The sequence below is a fragment of the Phascolarctos cinereus genome, unplaced genomic scaffold, assembly GCF_003287225.1.
Source record: "Phascolarctos cinereus isolate Bilbo 61053 unplaced genomic scaffold, phaCin_HiC Scaffold_5;HRSCAF=322, whole genome shotgun sequence".
Lineage (NCBI taxonomy): Eukaryota > Metazoa > Chordata > Mammalia > Diprotodontia > Phascolarctidae > Phascolarctos > Phascolarctos cinereus.
The window spans coordinates 292,378,280-292,399,437 of record NW_027555958.1 but is presented as its reverse complement, the minus strand read 5'-3'; the positions used below and the strand labels follow the sequence as shown (position 1 = coordinate 292,399,437).

The 21,158-nt window shown below is 37.3% G+C and overlaps 1 protein-coding gene across 4 annotated transcripts in view; it reads right to left on the bottom strand.

Annotated features, from left to right (window-relative positions):
* Positions 1 to 21,158, bottom strand: part of KANSL1 (KAT8 regulatory NSL complex subunit 1) — a 194,012-nt gene that overhangs the window by 30,715 nt on the left and 142,139 nt on the right. For all 4 annotated transcript variants that reach the window (XM_020997271.2, XM_078155948.1, XM_020997272.2 and 1 more), the window contains exons 4-5: positions 20,060 to 20,201; positions 11,565 to 11,669 (exon numbers count right to left, since the gene is read on the bottom strand). In XM_020997271.2, coding sequence (XP_020852930.1) covers positions 11,565 to 11,669; positions 20,060 to 20,201 — 247 coding nt within the window. The remainder of the gene's footprint in view (positions 1 to 11,564; positions 11,670 to 20,059; positions 20,202 to 21,158) is intronic.

Here is a 21,158-nt window from a genome sequence, read left to right as displayed (position 1 = left end):
TTTTGAAAAACAAAGTCAGTCTGGCTGGTTCTCAAAATTTGAAAAGGGAAATAATGTAGAATAAATGTTTTTTAAAAAAAAGTTGGGGCCAGGTTTTGAAGGGTTAGAAAAACCAAACAGAGGGGTTTCCATTTATCGTAGGGGTAAATATCCTAGAGATATTTATATCCTAGAGAGCAACTAGAATTTCCTGAGTAAGAGACTGACATAGTCAACTCTGTTTAAGAAAAATTACTTTGTCGGCTGTGTAGTGAGCAGACTTGCAGAGAGACTGGAGGAGGAAGGGAAAACAATTAGGAGGTCATTTCCACAGTCCAGGCAAGAGTTGATAGGGGCCTTAACTGAGATGCTGCTTGTGTGAAAAGAGAGGAATAGATATGATGACAAAGGACTGAAGTTCACAGGAGAGAACAGGGTCAGATATACAGATTTGGGAGTCATCTGTACAGAAGCGATAATTAAATCCAGAGGGGCGATGAGGTCACCAAGAGAGAAAGTGTGAAGAGAAAAGAGAGACAAGACAGCCTTGAGATAACCCACAGTTAAGGGTCATGAAAGTGCTGATGAACCAGCAAAGTAACCTAAAAAAGAAGCAATCCAAACAGGCAGGAAGAGGAAAATTAGAGACCTGAAAACCCAAAGAAGAAAGCACAAACAGGTAGGAAGAAGAAAATTAGAGACCTGAAAACCCACAGAAGAAAGCACAAACAGGAGGAAGAGGGTAGACAACAGTGTTAAATGAAGTAGAGAGGTCAAAAAGGATTTGGATTAACAAAAGGCCATTAGATTTGGAAAACCAGAAATCACTGGTAATTTCTCAAAGAATAGTTTCAGTTAAAGTGACAAGAGTAGAAGCCAGACTGCAAAGGGTTGAGAAGTCAATGAGAAGAAAGCTAGTGGAAGCAGTAAATGTAGAGTGCTTTCTTGACAGTTTGGCTAAGGAATGAAAGAGGGATAAAGAACAATAGGGAGTGAAGGGATTATGAGGACTAGCTACAGTTTTTACAATATCTGTACATTGTGAGCACCCAGTGAATTAAATTTGTCCATTTTTTTAGTATTGGGTGTGCATTTTCCCTCCAAGTGAATGCATTCCTCAAATGAATATAGAAATCTACTAGGGTGGTGAAAAGATTTGAGAAATATCCCCTTTACTCACATTTCAGTAACAAAACTAATACTTTCAGATCAAGTGGAATGGCAAATGTAAACCACCGTAAATGTCCCAAAAAAGTATGGACTTGGCATACAACAAATACAATTACTGAATCAAATGAGATAATGGACACAACTCTCCAGCCAGTCTCTTATCATTCTCTACTGAATGTATCATCGCCTTACATATTTAGGCCAACACAAAAATCTGAAAATCCATTATGGAATAAGCCAAGTTCCAACACTACCTAGTGTTCAGTAAGATATAGTTCATCTTCAACTGAGAACTTTCAGATACTTCAGGTATATTTAAGATACTTGAGGTTAAAACCACAAGAAGAGGGACTAAATAGAACCTATGATGTCTCCTATCTTCCCCTCGCTCCCCCAACCACCACCTCAGGCAACAAATAAAGAGACCATGGAGAGCCTTCAAAGGAACCTACATTTCTCAACCTACAGACAGGCCATTTGAGTAAGCACACTTAAACAAGTGAACAACTAAACCTCAGTTTCCAAATACCACTTTGTTTAAAAATAATAACACAATGAGAGAATCATAGTTGGAAATGACCTTACAAGTAGGTCATCTATTAAGAATACCTCCTAAAACAATCTTAACAAATGGTCAGCCTATCTTTTACAAATCTGTAGTGAAATGAACTCTCTAGACCAGCAAAGGCAGCAAATTCTTCTTTTTGGACAATGCTATAAAGTTTTCTTTATATCAAGACTAAATCTGCCTCCTCTACTTCTCTGTTCCTCCTTTCACCAACCACCATAAATCCTCTTCCTCTCACTACTGCTAAATGATCTCTCTTCTGATGCCAATTTTGGTTTGACTTCATTACTCCTCCACTTAATAAAAATAAAAACTGGATGCCTATGACCAAGTTCTGTGGACTCAATGGTCCCCTTGATTCCCTTGTCACTTTTTTCTGCCCTCCAACATTCTGACATGTGTCAGGGTGTTCTGCCTCTTCAGATTTTTCCCATCATCTGTAAAGCTATTCTTTGAATTTTTCAAGAACACTTCATTTTCTCTGATAATCTGTAAAGTGGAGAAACTTTACTTATGTCTTCTAGAACAGAGATTTTTTTTGTCTGCTTACATGAGTTGTTACTTAGCCACTGCAAAAGGGGAAAAAAAAACACACAACCTATTTAGTCACTAAGAAACTCCCCTTGTATTCCATAATACTAAGAAACATGGATCCAAAGTCCGTATCTGGACCTTATTAGCTGGGCACTGAGAGTTAAATTTCCCACTCACTGCCTCATGTTCTTCAACCATAAAATGGGAATACTTTTCCTCCTACAGAGTGCTGTTGAGAACCAAATAAAATTATGCAAATTTTGTCAAGTGCTTTGCAAACTTCAAATTAAATAAACATTCACTCTTATTGTCCGTATTTTACAGATAGAGTCTTGCCCAGTGTCACACAAAGTACCCTGACAGCAAACCCAGAGATCTACACAAGCAACCTGTCCAGCAGACAGAACTGTGCTTGTAACTTCAAAAAAGTTACAAAAATGAAATGACCCAGAGGGATATGTATTTTCTGTTCTTCTGCTTAATTACAGTAGCAAAGGCTACTTAACAAGGCATGGAGTAGTGAAACCAATGAATGAAGGCATCAGAAATGTTAAATTCACATGTTAAAGACTTAATTATTTTTTAGTTTTAGATCATTTATGTTTTCAAATAATGGATGATGTAAACCTTAAGATTTCCAATAAATCTGGAAAAGGGACCTGGGAATTTAAACCTCTCCATTTTCCTCCCCTCACTCCAATCCCATAATTTTTAACAAAAGTCAACAAAAAATATCATTATGAAAGGTAGTATGAAAAGTATCACTGTTCATAAAGATGCGCTTTCAACATATGCTCTTCTATCTTGACTGAAGAAGGACAAAGCTGGGGGATACTCAAGAAGCAGATTATACATGCTTCTCTAATTCCATCTCACAATCCACTCTTCTCCTTCCAAAAGAATCAACTTTCCAGGTCTCTCAGCAATGATCAATGTAGGTTTGTATAGTTAAAGTTAACCTAAAAGGGCCAAGCACATGGGCTAAATAAAACACAATCTCAGAATGAAATTAAAATTTGTTAATCATGTGAAAATACCCTCTGTGACTCAGTGCCCACCCTCTAAGCCAGACCAATTAAGAATAAAAAACCCTTAGAATGCCCTTAACCCCTCTCAGGAAATGTTAGATGAAAGAGTCTGGTTCTGAGGGGACACCCCTCTCGAGGGGTCCAAGATGCAGTGCTACCTGGTCTTGTTTAAACTGAAAACAGAATGAACGTATACACATGCATGTGACATTTGTTCTGTCCTTTCAATTGTGTCTTTCTTGGCCAATAAAACACCAAATGGGATCACAGTTTGCTACTTCCTTTCATTTTACAGATGAGGAAATTGAGGCAAAGAGGGTGACGTGATCTGCCCAAGATCACACAGTCTGAGGCCAGATTTAAACTCAGCAAGGTAAGTCTTCCTGACTCCAGGCCTGGCACTCTATCCACTGTGCCACCTAGCTTTCCTACACACAAACAAACCTTGCTGGGGTAAGGAAATAGGATAACCTCTACCCACAGGTTTTTCTTTTATTCATTTTATTTAGGATCATGTCATTTCAATCAATAATCTATTATCTCATTTGTTTAGACACTCCCTCTATCAAGGCAGAATACAACTCTTCTACCCTTTAGTAGAGTTCAGTTCATAGTTGCTTAAAATAAAAGTCTACTCAACAGCACACAGTTCTCTCTAAATTATTTCAAGGTTTCTAGGAAAATAAATACTGTGGTTAGTTCCTTCCTTAACATCAAGGTCCCTTTCCCCTCTTAAAGATGCATAAAGAGAAGGACATGTGAACCTAACCTTGTAAAGGTTTTCCGACTTACAAATTAACGGAGAGTTAGAAGACTTAGGCTCTAGACCTAACTACCACTGTTAGCCTCTCTTTGTCTCAATTTCTGCATGTATAATTAAGGGTGCTAAACCACCTCTTCCTCACTAACTTTAAGGAGTGAGAGTAAAATGGCAAACCTATGTGAAAATACTTTGAGTTCATTCATTGGTTATTTCACTCAGTCAGCAAGCATATAGTTCACAGAGTATCTGTTACACAGAAAAGTAAATTTAAGGTATGTTTGCAGTTACAAATATAAAAATAATAACAACAACAATAATAATAACTAGTGTGTATATAGTGCCTTAAAGCTTCTAAAGCACTTTATACACATAGGCCTTTTATTCTCACAAAAACCCTGGAGGGTAGATGCTATTGTAATCCCCATTTTACAGATGAGGGAACTAAAGCAGAGGGAAGTGACTCAATCAGGGTCTATATATAGCTAGTTAAGTAATAAGTGTCTGGAGGAAAATTTGAACTCAGGTCTTCCTGATTCCAGGTCCTGCACCACCTAGCTGTCTCCAAAGAATATGGACCTGGAAGCTTAACAGAAGTCTCATTATCATACTTTACTGAAAGTTCAATATGCTAGCCGACCATTTTTTAAACAGGCCTAATTAGTATTTGTTAATAGTGAACATCAAATAATCAACATCCAGCAAATCAGGACCTGCAATAAGAACTCCCAGTCTTGACCTGCCTGTAACTTATTGGATTATCAGGAGGAAACAAAATCTTCCCTATACAGCATTTACTATTATCTCACCTGTTTCTTTCAGAAATTTCACTATCAGCTCACAATCTCAAGATCTCAAGGCTTCAGGAAAATGATTAGTATGTCCTCTCCTCAAAAAGGAAGGGAATCCATGCTATCTCCATGAATGTATATGGAATTAATGTTCTCTCACTAATCAACAAAAAGTAAACCTGTCAACACATCAGATTTAAATTCCTGGTCTTTTGTTACTGTTTTACTTTCCTTTCCATTATCTCTGAAAGAGGCACAGAAAAGAATATATAGAAAAATACTTTAATGGAACTCTATGAATGAAACATATTGATTTGAGTCAAGACCTATCCCAATATTCTCTACGGGAGATAAAAGCTGGCTTATTCTCTGCAAATACCTCCCCAACAAGACCAAGTTTTAAAAACCTTTTAACTACATTATTCATATACATCACCATATACCGAAGTCTGATTAGCTATTTCTAGATCACACTTACTACTACAGCATCCTCATGGAATCAAATAAGATTTCAAGACAGGATCCTAAAAGCAATTAAGCACACTATTGTATTCTCTCCCTTAATCCCTTCAACCAGAGGAACCATCTAAGCAAACTAAGAGTATGCTCAGTCATCAAAATAAGAAATTCACAAAATTTAGGAGCATTAAGCAGAAAAATTTACGGACTATTTTAAAAGACAGAAGACTAAGCATTCTAAGAGTCAAGCTATTTTCAATATCTCAGAAGAATGAGATAAAAGCCGTTAGAAAGTGGCCACAGGTTAAGTCCTAGTAGCTTTCCAAAGTGTCTGTCTCTGTCTCTCTCTCTGTCTCTCAAAACTGCCTAAGCAAAGCAGGAAGAGTGGTCACTTCACTGACAACTAACAGGCAAATACAAAATAAAGAGATATGGTTCCCCTGAGCACACAGGTTTGGGCATCTCTTCTACTCCCAAAGCATCTCACTTTAGCGAATGGCTTCAAAGCTCAGCCAGCAGAACAAAATTTTATTTAAAAAAAAAAAGGGGGGGGGGAGAAGTGAGGGGACCCAAAAAAAAATCAAATCCCTAAATCCCCCGAATATCTTATTTCCTCAAGACTATGGCTATTTGGAACTTCTTCCTTTTAATAATCCTATTTGTTCTTTCAGTTTGACTTTGGAAGAAAAGCAACATTATATTTGAATGAATATCCTAAGGAGAGGGTTGATTTTCTTTTTTTAAGAAGACCTAAGCAAACTATTACATAACAAAGATCAATACTTAAAGTACTACAATACAGAGTTTCACTGAGTAAATGAAGTAGCAATTAAGATACGTAAGAAAGAGAAGAGGTTATGTTCACATTTAATAATGGGGGGAAGGGGATGTTTGAGAGTATGGGTGAGGGATAGGACCAAAACAAAAGAACTGTGTATCTTAAATAAGTCCTATTACTATCAAAATATAGAACCAATCAAGAGGGCTTTGCCACTTTCTTGGGAGTATGCCTCCAAGATGTGATAAAGAATATTAAAGACTTCTCAAATGAGATTACTATTACTTACCTCTGATGACTTCTGGGGGCAAAAATATTAACAAAAAAATCGAAAAAGCACTGCTTAAGATCAAAGTTTTAGGCAAGAAACTTAAAATCTGATTTTAGTGATTTATACAAGGTGCAAGATATTATATAAGATAAAGGTGGTGGTTTATTTTTGCCAATTAAAGACAAAGATTTCAGAAGAAAAGGTAGATTTGAGAATCAAATAGCTGGTTAAGTAGATAGGAGTCTGAGATTATTATTTAGATTTCTGGAACATGGCAGAAAAATTTGAAATAACTGCTTCCCAGCCAGGGATGGAGTATTCCCCAATAAAAGTCGTGGTGAAAATTTATTAGCCTAAAACTCTTGCAAATCTAATTAAGAGGACTTCAAATCAAACATAAATGGAAAGGAGAAAATGATCATATATAAAAGCAACAAGCAAGCTAGCACAGAAATTAGTTATAAACATAGAGGAAAGAATAGTAGAAACAACCAGAAATTCACAAAACACAATCCAAGGGAGAGTATCAGCTATCTGTATGTAAAAGTATATGACATGGGTAACAATCATTCAACAAGCATTTATTAAGCACTTAACTAAGCATATGCCTGGAACTGTCCTATGAAAGAAAGATACAAAAACCAATAACAGCCTCTACTCTCAATGAGGTTACATTCTATTGGCTGGGCTGCAGAATATGTAAAGGTAAATAATGTATAATAAACGAGAAAAGATAGATTGTAACCAAACTGTGAAGGGCTCTAAAAGTCGAGGGGTGGGGGCTGGGAGGCGGGTAACAGAGCTACTGGAGTTTATTTAACAGGAGAGTGATACGGTCAGATCTTTGCTTTAGGAAGACGGACAGACAGATTTCACTGACAGTAGAGCGAAAGATGGATTGAAGAAGAGAGTCTCATTAAAAGGCTACACTGACTATTACCAGGTGAGAGGAGATGAGGGACTAAAAAGAGGAGATAACAATGTGAGGTGTTTTGGTTTTTTTAAACTATATGGAAGATAAGGGAGAGTGAAGAGTTGAAAAAAATTCAAAAATGTGTCAACCCAGAGTGACTGGAAAGATGCTGATGCCCTTAAAAGAAGGACAGAGGGGCACCCACCTGCATGGGGACAGAGGTGGACAGAGAAACATACTGAATTATTTTTGGCATGGTGAATTTGAGACAATTATAGGACATCCAGTAGGAAATATCTAATAGGCATACAGTGGTACCGGACTGGAGCTAAGAAAAGAGATTAGGGTGATATACATAGTTATCACTGAGACTTGTCATTCTAAAAATATATCTCTGGATGGGTATACTATGTTTTAAAGTAATAGAATGACGAGTGGGGGGGGGGAGAAGCATACCCATTAATAATACAGTACAATAGAATGATGTATAAGTAAGAATAAATGGAGGGAGGGGCCCTCACACACACAGCGTAAGTGGGGTGGCATGCTCACAGAAACATGGTAACCAGCCTTTAGGTAGAAAAAAAATCAATGGAGAAAGAAACAGAAGTCATTGATATGCAACTACCTGGACAGAAAGAAAAATTAGACGAGTTTAGGAAACTGATCATCATAAGCATGGTAAAGCAGCATGATAAAATGATGAAAAAGGATTTCAATTATCAAGATATCTTCTAGAACTCTTTTTTGCCCAAAACAGAGCAACGAATAATTTCCTGACTCATCTTAGTAATAAAATATAGACGGCAGCTCTAATAGAGAAACTTCTCATCTGAATCTGCTTCCTGCAAACAAAGAAGAGAAGCCTGCTGTATACCCAATGGGAATCACAGGGGGAAGCGACCACTCCACCTTTAACTCATGACAGAGGAGAGGAAAACCAGGTCAGATCTTACACGAATTCTAGATTTGGAAAGACAGATTTCAGAGAGTTCCCAGGAAAGTGGGACTCGATCAACTAAAATTCTATAGGAGAACGAAGCCCAGGAAGGATGAGAAATGCTCAAGAATTTAAATTTCAAGACCCAGAAGTCATTACAATGAAGAAAAGTGAAGTTGTAAAGGACCAATGTGAACGTACGGGGAACTCATTAACCAGAGTAGTTTTTTTAAAAACACACACAGAAGACAAAAGAACAGATAACAAAATTAATATGAAAATGAGACACAATTTTATAAGAACACTATTGAGAACATTAAAAATTCACCATAGCTAGGGCTAGTTAGTGAAAGACAACAAAAAGTATGGGTGTTTTTCCCTCATTTTGTTTTTTTAAAGCTACACTGAAGGGAGGGCAGAAAGGGATAGGACCATCACTTAAGAGTAGATGGAATAACAGGACAGAGAGAAGGTGAAGATATTCAGCTCTTCTGTTTGTTTTCTCCACCAACCAGAATAATCACTGGACTGGAAAAGACAGAAAAAACGAATAGTTGATAAATGAACAAGAAAATTAAGGACATGGTAGGAACTAGAAGTTCTTGAGTCCAAGCCATCAGGCCCACAGTACTGAAAGAACAGGCATTGTTCAAATCCGGCCTCAGACCAAACACTTGACACTTACTAGCTGTGTGACCCTGGTCAAGTCACTTAACCTCAATTGCCTAAATTAGAAAAACAAACAAACAAACAAACCATGAAAGAACAGGCAGATGTTATTACTCAGACATGATTTCCAAAAAGGAAGAAAACAGAGTCTGCAAACTACAAAACTGAACTTAAATTGCTGGAGAAATTCTAGATCATTAAAGAATAGTTAGTGAACACACAGAAAAAGAAAGCAGTGCTCACCAATGAGCAAGACAACATCAGAGAGAACAAGTCTTGCTATCTTAATTTCCTGGAGACAGCACAAAACAGTAGACAGCTGGCTCTGAAGTCAGATGATTTGGAATCAAATCCCATCTCTATACTTATAATGGTCTTGGGCAAATCATTTAATGTCTGTGGGGCTTGGGGTTTGGACTATATGACCTCTGAGGCCCCTTCTAGCTCTACATCAATGATGTAATGAACACATTTTTCAGTGGGGCTACTAGGCCAGTAAATCAGGGGAATGCTACAAAAATAATTTACCTAACATTAGCAATGTACTCAACAAAAACCTCTTGTGCTTTGCGGACAAGATGAAAAAAACGTGAGCTACATGCTTTAGTAGTTGACTGACCATAGCTAGCTATTCACAAGGAAAATCATTAATGGTTACCTACCAACTTGGAAAGAGGTCCCCAAGGATCTGTGCTTGGCCCTGTGATATTTATTATTTATTAGTGACTTGGACAAAGACACAGTTGGCATAACTTAAAGATGACACAAAACTAGGACAATAAATATCAGAGTTGGAATCCAAAATGATTTTGACAAGCTAAAATGTTAGGCAAAATCTAATAAGATGAAATATAATAGAAATAAATATCAAGTTTTATACTTGGATTCAAAAAATCTATTTCACAAATGTAAAGTAAGGAGGTACTGCTAACTAAATAGTGGTTCATCTTAAAGTTGCTAAGGCAACTGAACTGTGCACTGCTTATTGTGGCGGTCATATTACTATCTTAAAGGTAGTATAAGGTAGTAGCTAGAGATCTAGACCCAGAGTCCAGATGAACTGGGTTCAAGTTTTGCCTCAGACACATACTAGCTGTCACTTATGTTGCAAGTCATTTAACCTCTCAGACCTCTAGGCAGCTCCCTAAGACTATAAGTTTCTGAGAAGGTACAGCCCTGTGTTGGTAGAGGAAGTTTTTTCCATTGGGAATTCACTATAATAATGATATCACATGTCCAATTTAAAAAAACAAAAAAAGGCTACAATAAGAGAAGCAGAGTGTACAATATTAGGGAGGTGATAACCTCATCGTACACTGTCTTCATCAGACTACCTCAAGTTTCATGTAGAGTTTTAAGAGTAACATTTTAGAAAGCCCAACGAAAAGCTGCAATGGAGAGGCAGAGATGTAAAGAAATGGATGTAAATGTAAAGGCATTTAACCTATATATGAAACATATAATCTATAAGAAACTCCAAAGGAGAATACAAGTAAAAGATATGATCAAGGAAGTGTCAGACAAAAAAGTAAAATGGACTATGAGTTAAGACAAGTGGCAAAGTACTCCACTGGTATGACATAAGAGAATGTGAGAGAAGATACAGTGGGTAGAGCTATTCCACTTCTCCCAGGAAACTTTTGGGAAGCATGAACAAGTCATACAGAATGAGCAGGCAACCTATATTACTGGAGAGAACTCCAGAATTGCTATCACAGATCCATTATTGAAAAGCTGGAACAAGTCCAAAGAAGGGGGAACCAAGATGCTGAAGAGCCTCAGGATTAGGCCAACTGAGGATTGGTTGAAGAACTGTGGATATTAAACTTGGAGATTTGGGGCAGGGGGAATCAGGAAACGGACAACACAGGAACATAGATTGTAACTATCTCTGAGCATCTGAAGGATATTCACAAATGAAAGATCAGATTCTGATCTTCCATCAGAGGAAAGAACATGAAGCAACACATGCAAACAAGCGATTTTTGGTTTAATATAAGGAAAATGTCCTAAGTGAAAAAAAAAAATGGATTGCTTCAGAAGATGATAAGCTCCTTCTTAAAGAAGTCCTTAAGCAAAGGTCAGAAGGCTCAATGACTAGTCCTTGGATATGCTGTAAAAATGATTCTTGTTCATTTGTGGATAAGATTAGATGGACTCTGAGCTCTCTCTCAACTCTTTAGATTCTGTGAACTACATTCTAGGACAAACCTCAAACAGCTCCCGTGTTCAACTGAGGTACTCTAATTTCTTGCTCTGACCATGTCCCCCTGGAATTACTCCAATATCCAGAAATTTTCTATGTAATGACTATACCCTACGTTACTTTAAATTGTCTAGGTTCAGGGACTTGTAACTTGAAGAGACAAAGCACTAAAAAGGATTATATTTCTTACTCTTCAGTCAACATAATGTTCTTAGTTACAGAGAATATGCGACAGCTGGGTGGTGCAGTCAATCAGCCTTGGAGCCATGAAGACCTGAGTTTAAATCCAACCTCAAGACAGTAGGTTTGTGACCCTGGGCAAGTCATTTAACTGCTATTGCCTTGTTCCTTATCTGAAAAATGGCAAACCATTCAGGATGGACAAAAAGTCCACGGGGTCACACAGAGTCAGACACAACTGAATGACTGAACAATTACCACCACTCAGTACCTCATTAATTTCTCCCCGCCCCTTTCCCCTCACTCGTGTGTACTTACCAGTCTGTCAGTCCCATGTTCAGCCTTCACTTCAGTATTAAAAGGAAAGGATGAGTCGACTGTTGTGTGCTCTGCAGAAGATGCCTCACCAAGAACTATCAACCCCTGCAGAAGAGAAGTTGAGAAAGAGAAAAGAAAAGGGGGAGAGAGGGGGAAGGGGGAAAGGGAAGAGGGAGAGGGGGAGGGAGGGGGAGAGAGAGAGAGAGAGAGAGAGAGAGAGAGAGAGAGAGAGAGAGAGAGAGAGAGAGAGAGAGAGAGAACACAAACAGGTCAGTACTACAGTTACAGATTTTTACTTATAGTTAATCTCAAAGGGAATGATTCTACTTAAGAATTTTTCTTTACGGTTCACTCTAGAAACTTATCATACCCACAGCAGCTTTTTTTTCTACATACAAACCATTTACACAAGCAGTCTACTAGCAATCCTGTTCAATTGTTAAGGTCCTATATCTAGATCCAAGCTTTCAGTCTCTACATGGAAAGGCAGCTCTCTTGCCTTCTGTAATTATCACACCACAGTCGTAAGGTCAAATGTACTCTTTCATATGAAAGACCCTGCAATTTAGTGTTGGATTATTATATTACACTCCTTTTTTTTTAATCTGAGTAGACAAGTCCTGTGATCTTTAGATAATTACCAAAGAGGCTCCAGAGTCACAAATTTTTTAGTACTACAGGTACAGATGGTCATCTTGGCCAACTGTTATTTGAACAACAAAAGCATTTGGTTGAAACAGAACTAGAATGGTCTCTGCAACATGTATACAAACCAACAATACCACAATTTTTAAAAGATGCTTTAAGTTTTCCAGACTAATGTTTACCTCTAAGCACAAAGGACAAAAGCAAAGCACTCAAAATCCAGATTAATTGCTTATATCTTCCAGTAGACAGAGTTCATGAAAAAAAAAAATTGAAGAGAAAAAAAACAACATCACACAGCTCCTCTACATGGCCAACAAGTCAATTTTGGCAGAAAAAGTAGAGGTGAGTTTAGTAGACACAAAACTTCATAACAATTTAAACAAAGATAGTTTTACCAGGGCCTCATGAACAAGATGTGATTATCTTATTAGGGTTCTAATATACAAAGTTTTGTTTAATTTATCCCAATAGCAACTGAGATGTACATCACAGACTAAATTGCTCCACCTCCTTTCACAACTCCAAGGGCCTTCAAACTATGTCCCCAATGACCACAATTTATTTTCAAACTCTTGAATTGATTCAATATTTTTTAAGGTTTTGGACTCCCTCCTAAGGTCAAACATAAAATTGGAAAGCAGAGAACATCAAGAAACAGTGGAGAAACTTACTTCCTAGATGGGTCCAACTTAATGAAATGCAAGAGCAGGGACAGTTCAGAGCAGAGGAGATGGCTGGAAGAATCAAAGAGAGATTACAAATCATGGCATAGTGGAAAAAAAAAAAACACTGGACTGGGAGTCAAGAAATCTGGATTCTAGCCTTGTCTATGCCACTAACTAGTTATGTATATGACCTCAGACTACTTAAGTCTCTGGGTTTTATTTTCTCATTTGTTAAATGAGGAGAAGGTTAGATGATCCCTAAAATTCCTTACAGTCTTATGAAATACTTTAGATCGGAGATGAGATGAAAGGATGAAGGGGGGGGGAATGTAAGAATATTTAGAAAAACAAAAAAGTCACAACCTTGCTCCTGAGAGGTAGTGTAGTTATCCACCTTGGGATACCACTATGTACAATGGCCATTCAGAAAAATGAGTTTAGAACAAAAGCAAAAGACCAAAAAGAAGGCCAGGAACATTCACTCCATAGTCCAAAACTGACTTTCTTCTGGTTATGGGGCCTGATTCTCAAAAATGCTCTCATCAAAGACAGGGCTGAGATAGACAAAAAAAATTTTCCATTTGCATATAAAATCACGTACAAGTAAAGGTGATCATTTTCCAGAGTAACAGGAATTATCCAAGAATTTATGTTAAGTCATCTTCCCTAAAACACTATCATCTCTCTCTCAAGAAGAACCTAGAACAGTTCCCCACTGCCCATTAATTTGATTCCAAATTTCTCACCTCACTATTTGAGCCTCTCTCCCCACATATAATTTGGCTATACTTTATTTACCCAATTATATTAACAACTATTTCCCCAAAGTATTCTCAGTCATGGTCAAGAAAGTCTTTGAACTACTTTGTATATATGCCATACTAATCTTACTATCTTTATTCCTTCAGACCTTTGCATCTACTCACACCCAAAACCATTTTCTATCAACCTATCCAAACTTTGCACATTCTTTAGAGTCTTTCTTGAAATCCTATCTCTTTTATGAAGTGCCTCCAGACAACCTAAGCCACATTGCTTACTTCCTTGCCCACATATACACTGTGGTACTTGATCCAGTGATGTTTTGTGTATTTTCTACCTTACTTGCTGTATGTGGTTAAATCTTACGTCTTCAACAAGACTAGAAACTTTTAGCTGTATTACACACAACCATTCTTGTAGTCTCTACTATTGATATTTTTAGTTGACATTTAAATTATCAGATGCCTATAACCTGCCTTCCAAAGCCTTCTTGGGGGAAAGCAGAATCATCCCACATTCACTCCTTAATGTCTTAAAACAAGAAAATGTTCAAACAACATTGGTTAATATAACTACAGTTTTCTTCCTACCTGGCTGATTGTTCCCTTCTCAGTCTCTTTGGCTGAATCTTCACCTAGTTCATATAATCATGGTTGTCTCCCAGGGCTATCCTGGGCCTTGTTCTCTTCCTTCTCTACATTATTTCACTTGTGTGAGCTCACCGGCTCCCAAGGATTCAATTATCTCTGTGCAGATTTACCTATCCAGTCTAATCTCTTATCTTCAGTTGTCTGTTAGCCAAATCAAGCTGAATGCCCAGTAAACATCTTACACTCAACATATCCCAAAGAGAACTCTATCTCCCTCTGCAATTCCTCTCCTCCTTTTCTAACTTTTACATTACCATCAAGGGCAACATCCCTCCCAGTCACCGAAGGCTCACAATCTATAAGTGTCATCCTCAAGTCCTCATTTTCATCCCCTATATTCATTTAGGTGCAGAGTCCTGCCAATTCTACCTCTTCTATACATCCCCGCCACTTCCTCTGACATTGCCACCGCCTAATGCAAGCCCTTATCACCTCACACTGGGACTACTGCCAACAGCCTTCTAATTGGTTTCTACACCTCATGTCTCTCCCTATTCCTAGCTACCAAGCGATCTTCCCAAAGCACAAGTACTACCATGTCACCTCACTATTCAATAAACTCCAGTGGTTCCCTATTACCCCCAGGATCAAATATAAAATCTGCTGGCTTTTAAACCTCTTTACAACTTGACTTCTTCCTATCTTTCCAGTCTTCTTACTCACTTATGCAGTTCCTCATACAAGATAAGCCATCCCCCTATTGCAAGCTTTACATCAGCTGTCCCTCATGCCTGAAATTCTCTCCCTCATCTCCTAGCCTCAGAAGCCTTTCCCAATCCCCCTAAAATGACAGTGCTTTCCTTTTATCTCCAATTTATCCTATATAGCACTTGTTTGTACATAGTTGTTTACATTTTGTGCTGCTCCCCACCCCCACCCCCCATTAGAATGTAAGCTCCTTTGAGAAGGGTATGTTTTTTACCATTCTTTGTATCCCCACAGCTCAGCAGTGCCTGGTACATAGTAAGCACTTAATAAATGCTTGTTGACTGATATAATAACCCTGCATCCAGCTCTACTATCAGTTCTCTCAAGTAATAAGTGTTTAATAAATGCTTGCTCACTTGACTTGATAATGCTAACTGTTTTATTGTTAAAGCACCTGCAAACTATGAAGCATCTTGCAGCTGAGGTGTTTATAACATCAACCAGAAGCCAAAATACTTTTTAAATGGAGCCGTCTGTCAAGCCTATTTCCCAAAGGAGTTTCAAGTGAAGGGAAATGAAGAGGGAAAGGAAGCAGGGAAGAGTCACTTTCTTTCAATGGCTGGGTATTGAAGATTAAAAAAACAAAAACAAAAGATAGCAAGTCAGTTCAAACACTTCAATATTACTAAAACAATACCCCCCCAAGAAAAATGATAAAAATATAAGAACTGAAATAGACATTAAAAATCATCTAGTCCAATGTCTGAGGAAACTAAGTCCAAGCTAGTTAGTGGCAGAACAAGGTCCAGAACTCAGGTCTCTGGACTTCTACTCCAGTCCTCTTCCCACTACCACAATGATTTTAGGAGATGCATCTAAGTGCATGAAATTCAAAGAAACGCTAACACTTGTTCACAATGAACTGTCAGCCAACTTTTTGCCCTCAATTAAGCTTAGCACTACACAGTCTAGAGCCTAACATAAAAAATAATAATATATCAAATAAGAAAAAACAAAGTCTAATAAATTTATTACTTGACAATTTCCTCTAAGCACATTTTTATGGCAAAAGAATTTAGCGACTTGTGGATGTGAAGGTCACAAGAGGGCAAGACCATTTAATAAAGTTCTAATGTAGAACTATAACTACAACCCCCTCCCCCCCGCAGCCTTGGACTAATGGTACTGGCACATTCCACAATATTCCAAAACTGTCAGTGTGAAAGGGCTAGAAGAACAAAATAAAAGGGCTAGTGGAAACATATGAATGGTAAGGGATTTAGATTTCCTCTGTTCCATGCACCACTACCCCAAGTTATTATAGAGCCACCAGCCCTAAGAGGGATCCAGAAATCTGCTTTACTTCAGTAAAATCTCAAAAGACCAAAATCCAAAGGATAAAGTAACCAACAATATCAAGACAACAGCCCTTGAAGGAAAAGGGCACCAGAACCTGAAATTTTATTAAAAAGAAAATAAAAACAAAATCACTTCTAATTTTTTTTTAGTCCAAGAGAACACACTGCTGCTAATACATGCCAGAAGCTACTGTGAAAGGTACCTTTTCACACACCAAGACTAAAGAATAACCCCAGGTGGAATGGTTCAAAGTAAGGTGTGCAGCCAGGGCAAATTTCTTTCTCAGGGAAAACAGGAATGGTTTGCATCCTTTTTCCCCCCACTAACCCTACAGGCTTCAAGGAAAGATAGCATACATATAATACCAAAAAAGATATGCCTAAATGCCATTTCAAAAAGTTTAAGGGCAGTGGGAGAATGAATAGAATAAATTTTAAAGTCTCATTTGAAGATTAATATATAAAAGGAAGGGATTGAATTAGAAAGTATCTAAAGGTCTCTTTTAAGTCTTGATGTAAAATACTCTTAACTAAAGAGTACTTCAACTTGCAAACTTCTAATAAATTAATGAAATTCATAGTCAGGGATACAGAAATGACAATTACTTTTGGCTTTCTTCCTCACAGGACTTTTAAAGAAGTATCACACAATTCCACACTCTTCAACTTTCCTCTGCTGGACCCTGAGATCAACAATGACAAACTGTATCAGTTATGAAACAGTTCTCAAGGACCTGGCATACCACAAATGAGTTTAATTAGCAATGGAAGGGTCACATGCATTATTCTAGCTCCTACAGTGCAAAGGCAAAAAGTGTTTTGTATGCTTTGTGATCCCAACTCTACTTGTCCTTTTCTTACAACTAACCTGATTACTCCTTGCTGCCCACAGATACTTTTCTATCCTTAGTCACTCACAGTTAATTTCAGGGTTTAGTTGGCTAAATGGAGGGGTGGAGGACCAAAAGGTACACCTATTTTGTATTGACAGCTGTTTATCTGGGTAGAAGTACTCTTATTTTATTTAATGAAAAGGGAGGTGACTGGTTCTCATAATGCCTTTGAACTTCAGTATCTTCTTCCCCACACCCCCCTTTGACATTTCAAACATGGTTCATAGAAATGACAGGGGGTAGGAGGAAGGAAGAGATAAGAAAACTGAAATTTACTTCCACCAAAGCATGGAAATGTTTCTTAAAAACACCAACTAAACTTGCCCATGGTAACCATTAAAACTTTCAGTTTTTATAGTTTTCATGTGCAGCCAATTTGTTCCTCAAAGATAAAATTACCATCAGTGGAGAAAAGGGGGTAATCTCAAGGACTTTGAAAAACTAAACTTATTCAAATGAAAGGCACTGAAAACAATGGGAATACATACATACATACATACATGCATACATACATACATACATACATACATACATACATACATACATACATAGACACCATTTTTAAGTGCCGCAGCTAGTTCAGCATCAATTATTGTTGGAAAAATCGATAGCACTAGAATCAACCACTATACTTAGATTCAGCTAGTGAAAGGAAAAGTCCAAATATAAACCACTTCACAAAGAAGCCAACTTCTGCCTAATCTATCAGCAGATTAAGAAATAGGAAAATCTGCCCTCTAGCCATCTGAAAAAAACTCATTGTGTATGAAATTCAGTAATTAATGACTGCCACTCTAAAATTTTAGTCACATCTGAACCAGAAGCACAGCAAATGGTGACACAATGAATGCCTTTCTGAAAAAGTCTCTCACTTGGAGAAGAGGATGATCAAAGCATAAAAATGGAATTAAGTTGAGCAATTGTTAACATATTTTTAGTGGCAGTAATAGTCCCAGTTACTGCCTTCTTGCTGGCACTCTGCTACAGAAGAGCTTAGACATACACAAAACCAGAATTATCAACATTGCCAAAAGCAATTCTAGAATAACCAGTCCTTGATATCTTTCTAGAGATTCTCAGGATGAATGGACCTAAAATTAAAATTAAAAATTTCCTAAATCATTTCCTCACAAGAAGAAGCAAAGGTGAAAACTGAAGTGCAAAGAAATGAAATAAATTTGGAAATTATTCATATAGCCAATTAGTAATGAAATCAGAAATGAAACTGAAGTTGTTTTTGCCAATCTGTGGGATATTTTTGGAGACTGACAAGTTACCTGACCAAACAAAAAATGAAAAAGGAAACACTGATCACCATCGTAACAGCTTCCTACCATGAAGAGAATCTTTACTTCACAAATCTGGAAATTACCGTTTGATTACTGATCATTAACACTCAAAAATAAGACACTCAGATTGTGATGTGGGTCATGGAGGAAAGGAAATAGGAAGGATACTATGGTACATATTTCATCTGCTTGTGTTTTCAGGGAAGCATAAATGTATTCAGCATGATGAATCTAATTGATTGGTAATAACTGATTATTTGAAGTACTTAGGGATAAACTTCTATAATCCAAGTCTTACTTTTGGAAGTGAAAGCTCACATGATCATAACAAGAGGCCACAGTATTTTAGCTATAAACCATTTTGACCTGAATTATGTATGTATGGGTATCTGTACCCCATTACCCATAATCTTCAATAAAAGCTACAGAAGTCATAGGTGCTAGGCCGCTAAATTTTTGCCCTAACTAGGGGAAAAATCAAATATAGACTGCTTCCAATTAAATTTAGTCAATGATTTCACAATACCTTTTTCATGATTTGGCAATTCTCTAGCTTCTGAATAGAATAATGGAGAATGTGACCAAAAATAGGACCTAGGAGTGCTACTGTCTTTCACATAAAACACTAGGCTCAAATTTAACAGAGACTGCTGATGAAAATTAATGTTAATGACTAAACAAGATGGTAAAGAAGCAAGACTCCAAAGACATAGCAACCATAAACAGATGTTAATCATGGAAATCAAAGACACTATACTAACTTCCTCCTTCCTCCCTCCTCTCCCTCTCCCTCTCTCTCTCCCTCTCTCCCCCCCAATGCTTATTTCTCAGTAACTCAAACTCAAGCTGAATATAAAACACTACCTTGTAATCTCACTGTATAGTGCAATTCATAATCATGCCTTATTTCCTAAGAGAAAAGGCAGCTGATGCATCTCTCACACATGTAAACTTTTTACAACTGTAGGCAATAATATAAAGCAACATCATTCTAACCATAAGTAAATACTACATTTATTTTTAAAATCCTATCTGCCTATCCCTTCTATAAAAGTAAATTCATAAAAATCCACACTCTAATTACTAATGGGCTTAAATTTATTTTTGCCAGGATGGTCTTACAAGCATATTCAGATTAAATATAGAACAGAGAATAACGAATGATACTAAAGGAAGCAAGAGAGCACTTCCAGCAATAAAACAGGATTATATTAAGGTGAAATAATGAAGATCCAAATATCTTACATAGGTTTCCTTTCCATGTAATGAGACAAAGTAACAATACATAATACTTGACTTATTTGAGGGTAATCATTGTTTTAAATTATGCGGCCCCTTTGCATAATTGTGCTCCCTCTCCCTCTGTCAGCCTAGATGAACAAAATGTTCCAAGCACATGTCCAAATTAATGTCTAAACCAACAGTGTTTGTGCAATATACTGAGCAATACACTAAACAAATTAAGCAGCTCTATCAGAACATCGTGTTAACCAGTCTTCTTGACATAGTTAACAGCCATTTAAAAGTCAAAAAGAAATGGACTTAAAAGGGAGGGAAAACACCAGACACATTTATCCCTTACCTTATTAGCTCGGATCTGTTTGTAAATATCTGTTTGTTGCCGAATTCGATATTCCAAATCAGAGACATGAGCCTGAAGCCAGTTCCAGCGGCTGACGATAGCTGCTCGCTCTGCTGCCCATCTCCATTCTGACCGATGTCGCCTAAAAAGTAGAAAACAAACAAGTTCAGCAACAGCAGTAGCCATTTGAATTCAAACCACTTAAATCCCAAAAACTCATTCCCAAACTGGCTTCTGAGCCAAGAAAATTTGCCTAGGACCTTAAAAAAAAAATCATATAAGGATCAGCTGGATCCTTTGACAAATGTTTTCCAAATGCTCAGGAGCTTGTCCTAGCCCTTTCTGCTGGACTGACTTGTGCTGGTCCTAAATAAATTTCACTTCTAAAAGAATTGCTATGTTATCTCTCTTACCTCATATTTTGTCTGAAAAACTGCTCTAACTCATGGGTGAATGAATGTACACATTTCACACATACTATTTAAAAAAAGCAATTTCAACAGAATTCATCTGTTTACATATTTACATTTTTGTTGACCATCAAAATACTTTTTTGTTATATACTTAAGCATTCAAAAATTTGCTTCAACATGTCCAAATGCACTGAAGAGATGCAGAACTTCAGTAAAAGGAAGAACGTTAACTGTGTCTCCCCTCTAGACAAGTAACTCTGCATATGGTGACTACAAATTGCCAAGCAGCAAGTTAGATAAACACAGCAGAATTTAAAATGAACTAATATTGATTATTCAGTCATTTTTGAGCTTCTGTCTTACCAAAAGAAAATTTTTTTGAACTGGTTACAGGGTAAATAAAAGAGGAAGAAATAAAAAGGGAGGAACAGCCTCTTTATTTCCTTATTCCTGGGCAGCTGGTCTACTTCCAGGAGCTAGATTATCCCTGTATTAGAAAACTAATAGGAGTCTAAGTTGGTTCTGAGATTGAAACTTAACTACCCCATACCGAATTCAACATTATCTTCCCTCATTCTTTGTCAACTTCTTCATTTCTTTGAAATGAAAAAACATTCATCATAAAGTACTGTAGATTCAAATTTCCAAATCTCCTGGGTTTACACCTTCATTTTAATTTCCACAAT